Below are 12,287 nucleotides of genomic sequence, written 5' to 3' on the forward strand. Positions count from 1 at the left end.
CTATAAAGTTGGTAGAAAAGAGTATCCACGTATATAATTGTGACCCAGTGATGGAGGAAAATTCTTAAATAAAACTTCAAAAGCACAAAACATAAGGCAGAAAATGGCGAATTTTGTGAAAATTAGGAATTTATTTTCAGATAGAGAACGGGAAAAGACAATGTCTAAAATATGGCAAGGGATACAAGGAGTATATGAGTCATTAAAGAAAAGACAACAACCGCAATAGAAAAATGGGTAGAGGGATAGAAAAACTAGTTTACAGACAACACACAATAAGTAACAAGCTTACAAAGAGATGCACAAATCATTAGCAACCAGAAAAATGCAAATAAGCAGTCACGTTGTATGCATTAGACCAGAAAAAATGATGCCTGCATCATGCCATGTGTATAAGGGAGGGGCAGTGTTGGTGTGGCCTCTCTGAGTTTCACAGTGAAGTGTCACTCTACTGTCCAGGAGTGCAGCCCAGCCCACTTCCCTGCCCTTGCCTTGGCATGATCCAGCTCTCTGTTTTTCCAGTCTAATGTCATTGCTGTTGTTGCCATTTAGTCGCTCATTTGTGTCTGACTCTTTCACAATCCCATGGACTGTAGCTCACCAGGCTCCTCTGTCCACGGGATTTCCCAGGAAAGAATCCTAGAGCGGGTTGCCATTTCCTTCTCAAGGGGATCTTCCTGACCCAGGGATCAAACACATGAAGCCTTTTCCAGTCTAATATCTTCCATCAAAAAATAATTTTGCTTCAAGTACACAGATTAATGTCTTAAGAAAACTAAATATTTTATTGCAGGGTTGGTCTCACAGGACATAGTGGCAATCTCTGCTATCTCTTTTGCTGGTGTTGTTATAAAAAAAAGAAAATGTCCCTAGTTAGAAATAACTTTTGTAGATACAGTTTTTGTTCTACCTGCTATTCTTGCAGCTGCAGGAGAGACGGGACATTTCTATTTCTTATCTTGAGGAAACTTCTTTCTCCAGAGATTAGTAGGGCCTATAGTCTTCAAGGCTAAGTGCTAGAAACACTGTTCAACCCTGAAAGAGGTGCAGCCCTGAGAGAAAAAGAAATCATATGGAACAGAAAAGGTCAAAATAGGATTATTAACTGATGGAATATGGAATACTTATGGACAGAAAATGGAATGTCCTTTGGACAGCAGATCAAACTCCTTTAATCAATCCTTTGATCGAAGGAGAACAAACCATTCAATCCTAAAGGAAACCAACCCTGAATATTCATTGGAAAGACTGATGCTGAAGCTCCATTCTTTAGCCAACTGCTGCAAACAGCTGACTCACTGGAAAAGACCCTTACGCTGGGAAAGACTGACGGCAGGAGGACAAGGAGGCCACAGAGGATGAGGTGGTTGAATGGCATCACAGACTCAATGGACATGAGTTTGAGCAAACTCCAAGTGATAGTGAAGGACAGGGAAACTTGGCATGCTGCAGTCCATGGGGTCCCTAAGAGTCAACATGACTGAGTGACTGAACAACAGCAACAACAGATGGAATATGGAACATGAAGATTACTGAATCCATTATGACTTTATTCATGATACACCCTTTTATTTTCCATTATGAATTTCTGCTTGTGGTTCTGATACATTTATCAATTTTTATTTTATCATAATCTCTATAATTCATGTGCATTATTTATGTGTATGTATGTGTTTACATATTCAGCATTGTTATGATTCACAGAGTCACTCATAATTCCTGTGCTCTAACAGACCCAACTCCCTTCCATAAGAGACACTGTTTTCCTCAATAAAAAGTAACTGCTGCTGGCTTCCCTGGGTTGAGAAAGGACCAGGAGGGGAAAACGACTTCCTCTCAAGGACATGAATCATATCCAAGGCAAACAAAGGCGCCTGGCTCTGAATTTTCATGTTGCCATTATTCCTCCACTCCTTGACATGTTTGTTTCTGGGAACTTGTATAAGGCAAGGAAAAGAGAGGGAAGGGAGCAGCACTGGAGGCAGTTCCGGATGCACAGACAGAAACTGGCTCATAGTTGTACTTGTAGGTGCTGCTGAGAAATGAACAGGAGATCCAGGTGGCAGTTTCTGGAGCAGGATTCCACCATCCAGTCCTCCTGTGTCCATGCCCCACACAGAGAGCACAGAGGACAGGCTAGGGGACTAGACCTGGGGACAGAGAAGGGGACAGGACACAACGGCAGGGAGTGAGAAGGCCTGACAGTGAAGGGCCTGGAAATGGCCCCCGTGTCACCAGAGGGGTCTGGGGAGGGGGCGGGTCTGATTAGGGAAGGCTGCAGAGGGCGTCTGTCCTGAATGATGCTGAGATTGTGTGCCAGAACCAAACACACAGGCACAGGCTCAGCCTTCACGTCGGTGTCCAGCCATCAGTCCTGGAACTAACAGGCTGTCCTTATACCAAGAATGACACACAGTCTCAGTATTCCATCTCTTAACCATTTATTAGATCTGCTTCCTTCTGAGGACAGAGAACTCTCTAGGTCAGTGTCCCTGTCCTTGGGGACTCACAGCCCCATCTCCTGAGCAGAGAGAGAGGCAGCTCAGTACTTGTTAGGCAGGCCAGCAGGTCTGAAGTGGTTGGGGTCTTTGCCACTCCGGCCCCATTCGTTGGCAGCCTGGTCGGCCTTCGAATCCTCCCGTACCTGGTCCCTGGTCATACCCTTAAACAGAGGGTCTGTGATTCCCTGAATAGTCTCTCTGGCGTTACTGGAAAGGAAGAGGGCAGGGAGGGGATTAATCCAGGACTATGAGCCACAGCCCCACCCTCCCCATCTCTCCTCTTTCCAAGGGATCAATGACTCTGAGAGGAGCCAGGGAAAGAGGGGCTACAACCCTGAGGCTCCTCGGGCTCAGCCCACCTCAGCCCTGTGCTGGGTGAACAGCACCCATAGAGGGAGGGTGGAGAGTCGCCTGTCCCACCAAGTTGCTCTGCTCTTCAGCCCCTCAGACCTCACAGTGGGCACAGAGCAGGAAGGTGGGTAAGAGGAGGAGGGCACACAGACTACAGGAAAGGTCTCCAAGGCTTGGCCCTTCCAGGTTGTCCTAGGCAGCCAAGCTCTGCTCACCCATCCCTGCATCCCCAGGGACCCTGGTACCTGATCACTTTAGCAGCCCAGGCGCCCCCCGGTCCCCTTTGGGCAGCGTCATAGTTTCCGCGGGCGTGGAAGTATTTGTCTGCACCCTTGTAGTTGGCTTCTTTCATGTCTTGGTAAGCTCTCCACATGTCTTTAGCCCCTGGGAGGAAAACAAAATGATGACATGAATCTGATCGTGTTTGGTGAAAGAGAAATAAATAATTTCCTCCAACTGATTCTAGGTTTCAGCCTTCGACCAAGCCCTTGGAGATTATTTTATTGGCTTGAAATGAATACTTCTTTACTTCTCACTTACTTCCCTGATCTGAAGTTGACAGTATCACACTTGGCGCAAGGTTTATTCTGTTTGATTTCATTCTAAGTCTGTTGGAACTTTGTTTCTGGAGGTGTGTGATGTCTGTGAAGAACAGGTCAATGCTCTTTCTTTAAGGGATATTTGTTTATACAATGAACCTCCACCTGGAAAGATGCAGGAGAGGCTCTGACCAGAGCTTGAGAAGAAGGACGATACTGAGAAAGGCTGTGGATATAGGATACTCCCAGCCTGGTCAAGGGGAGAAATCCAGCCCTGGGGACTAACTCGGGCCTGAGTACATCTGAATACTCAGGGCATGTTTGCACATGGGCACCCGTCAGAATTAAATCAGCAGGTGATAAAGGTGAGCTCCCTAAGAGGGCTTTGAAGAAACAGGGTAATCAGATGCAGAAAAAGGGCAACTGACCCACCAGCTCTAAAGTTCAGTGTCCTCTCCAGTAAAATGGAGGAGTAATGCCTCCGTCAGGGTGGTTATGTAGAAGAACTGAGGAAATACAGGTTGGGTTTATAGAACATTGTCGGTGCTCACTATACTATCACCTCTCTGGTCCTCAGAAAAGTAAGGCAAAAAATAAATAAATGAAGGAACTAAAGTAGGATGAAGATCAGGGAGGATGGGCAGAAAACCCAACCTAGATAGAATAAAATGACAAAGGTTTAAAAGATTAGCTCATTAGGGAAAAGAGGAAAATATAACATGGATTATAATCATAGTTCATGTAATATCTCTGTGAGATAACTTATCTTTATTTTAGGTATTAGCTATTTCAGGTGTTCAGAAAAATCGTTTTGTTGAAAAAGTGAAGTCGCTCAGTCGTGTCTGATTCTTTGCGACCCCATGGACTGTAGCCCACCAGGCTCCTCAATCCATGGGATTTTCCAGGTAAAAGTACTGGAATGAGTTGCCATTTCCTTCTACAGGAGATCTTCCCGACCCAGGGATCGAACTTGGGTCTCCCAGATTGTAGGCAGACGCTTTACCGTCTGAGCAACAAGGGAAGGTTGTAGTTTTGTTGAAGAGTATATTTTTACTATAGCTATTCACCCTGAATTACAGATTTAAATAGTTCCCTGGAGTCTAGAGTTGCTCAATAAGTGCTTCCAAATGCACAACATATTTGTCCCTTGGGTGCAAAACAAGGTAGTGTTGTCTGTATGTGCACAAAATCAAGTGGGGTGCTCAATAATGGACAGATTTGCAGAGAGCCCCAGGGACTGTGGTTCAGGGAAGGGACCATGTATGGATCCAGGCACCTGCATTCCACAAAGCCCCCCACCCCAGACCACGGGTGATTCTCATGCAAGTCATCCTTGAACAACACTGACTTAAGAGACGAAAAGATACTTTTATCTGGGCCTGTGTGAATTCAGATGGAATTAAGAACAAACTCTTAAAACAATTATTCAGCAATTATCACAGAAAAATAATAACACCAAATAGTTTTGGGAAATAAATTATGGCCAGTTTGCTCTGGCTAGTGAGGTCTATGTCTCCTGCTATAGGATTCTCGCCAGGTCTCAGCCTCAGCAGAACCATCATCAAGGAAACTCATGCTGCCATTTACTGTGGGGAGGGGAGCTCTATCGGGTTTCCTTCCAAAGGCAGCAACCCCCACTCTCTCCCATCTGCTCAGATAAAGAGCAGGACACGTGTTCACAGACCCCTCACCCTCCACGTGTACTCTTGTCTGGGAGGCAGTAGAAGGGCCAAAGTTAACAGCAAGGTCTCAGGATGCTGGGTTCAATCCTGCTCTGCTGGAGGATGTTGGACCCTATCTTAATCTCTTGGGGCAGCAGGTTCTCTGATAAGGGGTAATGGTCCCTACATTGCAGGACTCAAGGATTAAACCCTGAGGGGGAAAACGAGTCGATTCCTGCACATAAAGCTCTTAGACAGTCCTGAGCAGCTACTAAAAAATCAGGTATTTTCGTTATAAGTATTCAGTGGTTGCACCCACTTCTTTGCTATAGAAGACTTGGAAATGAGCCATCTCTAGTTGCCCACGAGGGGACAGCAGAGCCTTACTGGTATTTTGGGAACATGCACCCCGCCCCCCCAGATGTCTTCGTCACTCCAGCTGAAAGTACAGACTCAAACTTTATATGACCTTGAGCTTGGGGATGCCCAAAAAGAGTGCAAAGCTGGCCAGGAAAGCTTCGGGAAGAGCTACCATGAAACCTAAGCTCCTTTTCGGCCCACCTGTGGCCTTTGCCCTGTGGGGATGTGTCCTCTGCTCAGGTCAATCCTGGGGAAGCAGACACAGCCTCCCCTGGCCCATCCTTTGGTCCTTACCTTGACCAGCTTCCTTGAGGAATGTCCCCCATCCCTGGCTGCTGACGCCCAGGATCAGGAAGCAGAAAATGATGCCCGTGGAAAGGTTCATCCTGCAACAGAGAGATGAGTGGACTCAACCAAGAATGACAGGTCTTGGGGCTGAGTTGTAATGTGGATACACTATTACATTCCAAACATAAATCCCTCTGAATTTTATCTTGATAGATAGATGGATGATAGGTTGTAACACAGAGGATTCAGCTCTCATTTCCATATGAAATCTTGGAATCCCAATGATTTCCTGTGTGAAGGATTGCAACAGGCTTTTAGCATAAACCACTTTCCAGTCCAGTCATCCTCTATCAGCCCTGAGACCCAGCTGCACTGCAAGTTTCCCAAAGGCAAGAGGAGTCTGTTCATGCTGCCTCTCTGTGATACGAGATGAGGTGAACAAGGCACAGCTGTCTGTGGCCTGCGTGCTCACCCCATCGCTGCCTGCACAGAAGACGCAGACAAGGCGAGCCCTACTCCCTGAAGTGCTCAATCTGGTGGATTCTAATGGTCAGAACAGTAGATTCAGGAAGGAAGCAGAGTTGGGCTGCAGCACAAGAATGCTGCTGAAGAGAGAGTCTCCGAAGAGGAAAAGTGTTGGAGAGTTCTAGCACCTCACCTGTGGCCGTGCCCTCCTGCTGAAGCTCCTGGTGAAGCTGAGCTGCCTGTGCTGCCTGCCTGGGAGACGGGGCCGGTGCTTTATATACTCTCACTCGGCCAGTGGAGCAAATGAGAAATGGGGTGGAAGCCAAAAAAAAAAAAAGAAATAAGGAAAGAAATTTTGGAAAATCCCTCCTGACCAGAACACAGTATCCAAAACTTCTGGGAGCCAGCATGGGAGTTCCCACCCATGACAAAGGTCATGCGGAGAGGCCTGATATGCAAAGGCGAGTCAGGACCTGAGGGCCCCCCACCCCGGATCTGCCTGAGCGTCTACCCCAAAACCAGAATCTGTCTGTTTTACTATTTTACGACTTTCACCAACTCCTCTGACATCAACGGGGGGCTATTCCCCAATCACCTTTCTCTGAAGGAAATCAGCTTAGAGCTCTAGTTAATTAGCCTCCTGGGCATAATAGGAATGTTTCAATCCAAACCCCTCAGATGGCTCTCTAACTTGCCTGACAGGTTTCCCTGGACTCCTACAGCTACGCATATGATTGTTTATAGCCTCCCAACCACGAGAGGCACAGGAAGCTTAAGATATTCAAATAGTATAGAGCCTTTCGGAGAGTTAGAAATTGTTAGAATAGAACTAGTAGAAGATTTCATTGTTGAGCCAATGCTTGCTGCCAAGTTTCCACATCCCCTGTATTGTATCCTTGGAAGTGTATTAATTAATATAGTTGGTATATAGAAAAAATAAGTAGTGGCCTTGGTGCTAACAACTTTAGACCCCTTAAGGTAATAAATTCTTTCCTTGTTGTAAACCCATTGCTCCTCTGCCCTATAGGAATGCAACTTTATCTAACACCTTCAGAGGATGGCGCCAAAATTAAAATAATTACTCTTAGAGAAAATAAGTCTTATGGTTGACAAACCTTTATCAGAGTCATAAAATGTTAACAGGCCTTCTGGCCAGAAGATGATATAAATTACCTAAACCATTTGTATATGAAAAGTTTGCAGAAAAGAAAGCCTGGTCTCAATAAAGATCAAAGACTGCTGACTTTGTGTGATTTTACACCCCCTATTATCCTCTATGCACAACTTAAGGTATATAAGCTCCCTTTGAAAATAAAGCTACAGGCCTTGCTCACCGAAGCTTGGTCTCCCCATGTTGTTCTTTCTCTTTCCTTTTCCTTTTCAGGCTGATTCCCTGGAGCACAGGGGCCCTCTGTGTTCACTTTCCTGCCTGGGCTTCTAAGACCCACTTGAGAAGATGCCTAAGGTCGGGCACCTTCAGCTATTCGAGAGGGTGCCTGTGGCCTACGTGAACATAGCGAGTCCCATGCTGGGGCTTTATTGGCTTTCTGCATAAACCAAGGAATATCAGTCTCTTTTCTCTCCTCTATTTTCTTAACTGCAAAATTCTTTCCTTATCTCTTTCTCTATTTCTCTCAGTCGCCGACGCCATCCTCCCGAGGGAATCCCTGTATCCAACCGGGGCTGGACCCCGGTACAAAACAACAGTGTTATTCTTCACTCACATCGAATTTTCCTAGATTGTGCAATTTGCAGTTCAGAATGTAGCATGTTGGACCTTTTCTTTCCATTTCAAGTCTCACTCCAGTGGCAAACGTGTTTTCATCCACCACAGTAGTATATTGACATTTGCTGTGAAGCGTGTGTATGCTTAGGTACTCAGTTGTATCCCACTCTTTGGGACCCCGTGGACTGTAACCCATCAGGCCCCTCTCTCCATGACACTCTCCAGGCAAGAATACTGGAGTGGGTAGTCATTGCCTTCTCCAGGGGAGCTTCCTGACGCAGGGATCGAAACAACCCGGATCTCTTGTACTGCCAGTGGATTCTTTACCATTTGAGTCACCTAGGAATTCCAAAGATTAACATTAGAAAAAGAGAGTTGAGTAAAGAATATGAGCATACAGGGCAAACGGAACAGCAGAATGGGTCCATTACAAGGAACAGCTCAGGATGAAGCTGGGACCTCAGGCTACAGCAGCAGGAAAGGAAGGAGACAGAAACTCAGGAAAATCAAACTTCCAGCACCCACATGGGGTGGATTCAGCACTGGAAAAGGGAGTCTTCCAGCTTCAAGTGTATTCATGATCAGATGCTGTTGATGGTCATAACAGTAGGTCTTATTGAGAGGTCATTATAATCCCAAGAAGGATGAACTATAGTGTAGAAATCTGCTGTGATCCTATATAGAAATGACACCATAAAAATGAACAGGAAAATTGAGATGTCTGTTAAATTATCAGGATAGAATGTTCAGGAAGGATGCAGAGAAAGCTGATTTATCACAAGAATGCTGGAGTGTATGATGTCAGAAAATAGCTGTATCCATCAGAAAAGCAGGACTGAGCTTTATTCTGTGAGTTCAGGAAGATAATCTTGGGAGGAGATTTCATGCAGGTGCTCTCTCGGGGATGGCATCTCTGATGAACTCCATGCCCCATCTCTGCCTCTTCATTCTAAAGGGAAATTTCAAAAGTCACCGGATTTCCCAGAGGAGGAGAGATGATGCATGTGTAATATGTCAGAGATGGTGGGGACCTAAAGGACATGGAACTGCTCTTCCTGATGGTGGGGCCTGGGTTGGAAGCCTGAGGATGACAGGAGGGCAATAAGGCCCAGCCCAGGAGCACCACCTCAGGATTCTTGCCTGGAGTGTTAACAGGACAGCAGGAATGTGAGCAGTGTATCGGAGACACAGGGAAGTGATCTCCAAGACAGTTGCAAGCAAATCATGGAAACTTGCGAACTGAGACGAGGGGAGATGGTAAATTAGAGTCTTGAAGGATCTGGGACTTGTGCTCCAGTAGTAATCCTGAGAAGAAGGAGGGCAAAGCATTTCCAATTTGTTAAAAACTCTGGGAAATATGAGCAGGACGTTAGAAAGAAGAGCACTGGCCCAGGCGGAAGCACACCAGGTGAGGATGACACTGTGGTCTGGGAACCATGGTCTTAGATGTGTTGTTGGTGTTTAGTCACCAAGTTCGTGTTTGACTCTTTAGTGACTCCATGGGCTGTAGCCCCTCAGGCTCCTCTGTCTGTGGGATTTTCCAGGGAAGAGTACTGGAGCACGTGGAGATTTCCTTCTCCAGGGGATCTTCCTGACCCGGGGATCGAACCCACGTCTCCTGCATTGCAGGTGGATTCTCTACCAATAGGCCACATGAGAAGCCCTGTCTTAGAGTAGAACCTCTCAGAAATAGGATGATGCCTCTTTCTGGATCTGGGACATATTTTATTTCCTGTAGGTGTAATGAGATGAACATGTAGGGCGGAAAACTGTCTAAAGGATTGCTCTGTTTGCTTTTTATCCAAGGCAAAGCTAAGCAATATTTAAATATTCACAACAGAACTTACACTTCTTGGGAAAGTTGGGTTCACTGTGGTTCGGGTAGTCTAGGTCCCTGAGCTGGCTTAGCTGACTTGGTCCCAGGAGTAGACATGGTGGGGAGAGGGGATGCTGTCAACCATCTATAGTCATCAGCCCTGGACATGCCCTGGGGCAACTCCACAGAGACGGGCTATGATGTCCACATCTCTTCTTCTACCTTCCTCGGGGCAGAAATCATGGGCCAGTGATCACATTCTTTTGCAACTCTGACTCTGTTTGGAGCCATTCCATACTGGAATTCCACTTCCCACTCTGTGGCATCATTCCAGTCATTCATTATTTGATAAAATCATTAGAGACAAAGCAAACAATTTCTAGACACCAAGTCAGGCATTGCAAGTTCTCTTCCTTGTTACTGAAGGCACTCAGTCTTACCGGAAGGAACACCCAGTTTTGCAGGGCCATGCTTAGAACAATAGACAACAGGGGCGGTCAGCTCTTTTCACTTGTTTGTCCCGCAAAAGAAAACCATCCTGTCATGGTGATTTCAGAATCCTCAGGCCTTAAGGGATTTCCCAGGAGTCTCCATGTGAAGCTGTGTCCTGGTTTGCAAGATGATCTCTGTTAGTGTCTGTTGTCTCTGATTAATAGTTAATAGTGAGTGACAATTGGCAAATTGTTTTATTTTTGAAAGAGACCTGGTTTATATAATAAATTAGAAGGTACCCCTCCCCTAATAGTCATGTGTGATAAAACTACTGAGAGGTTTAAGAGACCTTCATTTTCTGTTATAATTAAGAGATGAGAAGAACACCAAAGATTTGCAACAAAAAAACAAACGCCCACAGGATCATGAATAACACTTGTGGCCTAGGTCCCAAAGTTTATGATATAGAAAAAACACCTATATTTGTTGCAGCTGCAGAAGAGAGGATAGTCTCTCCTCACACTGGAAGCTGGGAGGACATGTAGCTACTCTAAAGCCAAACCCTGGAATTCTACTAGATAGCATCCAGAGAGAGAGAGAGAGACAGGCCTGTGAAGTTCAGTTTACCAAAAGGAAAAGAAACACAGCTTTAGCACCAGAAAGGCTGGCTTCCCTCCTCTTCATCCTACAGTACACCAAGGAGATTAAAAGAAAATAGCACTGAATAAATTATTAATGCCCTGCACATTGTAGAGTATGTAGCTTCTTTTTTTTTTTTTTTTTTTCCTCAAAAAAAGAAAAGACACGTGAGGGTTGGAATTGACACATCAGAAAAGGAAACATACTTCACAGCTGCTCTGAGCTTCCTGAGGATCTCTGTTTATCTGGTAGAGGACAGCAGCCCCCTGATTCTGAGGTCACCTGCTAGGAGGCAGTCAACTCTGCTCTGGGGGGCTCCTCACTCTGCCCCTGGTCCAACAGTGTAGGAAAACAGCCTCCACTGACTGCTGATGTCATAAGGAAAGACTGACTGCCTAGAATCGCACACAAATCTGATGCCAGTCACTCCAAATCTGAAAACAACCATCTAAGAGACCAGATCCACCACGTTTCTCCTCTCAGAAAACTTCTGGCAACTCACACGGAGGACAACACCCACAGTTCATGCGTGTACACCCAGTGATTTTTGGCAGAAGCCACAACAGTCAACACCAACAACAGCTACACACAGCACAACATGAAACTCTTTGCAATGACTCTAGTATCTCTCAACATAAAAGGTCTTCAGCAGCATTATTCTGAGCTGGTTAAAACCAGTTCACAGAGGTAGACTCTCCACACAGACCCAAGTGAGTGAGATTTATCTGAATTCCTCTTTCCTGGTTCAAAGTTAAACTTAATATGGAGCCTCAGATCTCCATTTAATCAACTCCTGGTGGCACATAAAGCCTCAAACTTTTAAGTAAGCACCTTGTTGTTGTTGTTGTTGTTGTTGTAAAGAACATAGATGTCTTTAGGAAGTTAGTTAAGTATTAAATAAGCAAAAGTGGCTATCACATGTCTCTTCTTCCCAGTGTCCCCTACTAAGGCCAGTGGTTTTCCAGGAAAGTCTGCTAAAATCTCAGGGGACAGTTAATAGTATGTTACATAGGATGATGTAGGAAACTAATCAAGAGTAGAAATGTACAGCTCATTTTAAAGAAGTAGAGTAACTTGACTCTAAAGTAAGAGATGGGCAATACAAGAAAACAATAGTTCCATTTCACCTCTAAAGGTGCAAACAATTCAAACAGATTATAGTGTTACCAAACCAAATATGAGCATTAAAAATCCCTCATAACCAAGTGAGGTTTCCTCTTGGAATGCAAGAATTGGTCAACATTATGACTACAATTAATGTAATTCATCACATTATCAGCTAAAGGAGAAAAATATTATCTTGATTGATCAAAAAAAGGAGGGTTTGATAAAGCTGAAGTTATGTTTCTTTTAAAAACATCCTTTAAGGATCATAAGAGACTACTATCAGCAATTATTTCAAAAGCAGAGACATTACTTTGCCAACAAAGGTTCATCTAGTCAAGGCTATGGTTTTTCCAGTGGTCATGTATGGATGTGAGAGTTGGACTATAAAGAAGGCTGAGCGCC

General features: G+C 45.0%; 1 protein-coding gene across 1 annotated transcript; it reads right to left on the reverse strand.

Annotated features, from left to right (window-relative positions):
- Positions 1-2,418: 2,418 nt before the first annotated feature.
- Positions 2,419-6,462, reverse strand: LOC113885874 (serum amyloid A protein-like). Its single transcript, XM_027531637.1, has 4 exons — positions 6,359-6,462; positions 5,707-5,798; positions 3,098-3,236; positions 2,419-2,708 (listed from the first exon to the last, which is right to left on the reverse strand). Exons 2-4 carry the CDS (start codon positions 5,795-5,797, stop codon positions 2,543-2,545), a joined length of 396 nt encoding a protein of 131 aa, XP_027387438.1. The 5' UTR covers position 5,798; positions 6,359-6,462; the 3' UTR covers positions 2,419-2,542.
- Positions 6,463-12,287: the final 5,825 nt, after the last annotated feature.

Source organism: Bos indicus x Bos taurus, chromosome 29 (assembly GCF_003369695.1).
Source record: "Bos indicus x Bos taurus breed Angus x Brahman F1 hybrid chromosome 29, Bos_hybrid_MaternalHap_v2.0, whole genome shotgun sequence".
Classification (NCBI taxonomy): Eukaryota; Metazoa; Chordata; class Mammalia; order Artiodactyla; family Bovidae; genus Bos; species Bos indicus x Bos taurus.

What these genes read in the sequence shown, in the direction of transcription:
- LOC113885874 (XM_027531637.1), bottom strand. Translation starts at nt 5,797, where the DNA reads ATGAACCTTTCCACGGGCATCATTTTCTGCTTCCTGATCCTGGGCGTC. An exon ending in CCTCAAGGAAGCTGGTCAAG is followed by an intron (nt 3,237 to 5,706) that starts GTAAGGACCAAA and finishes TTTTCCTCCCAG; the next exon opens with GGGCTAAAGACATGTGGAGA. An exon ending in TGGGCTGCTAAAGTGATCAG is followed by an intron (nt 2,709 to 3,097) that starts GTACCAGGGTCC and finishes CTTCCTTTCCAG; the next exon opens with TAACGCCAGAGAGACTATTC.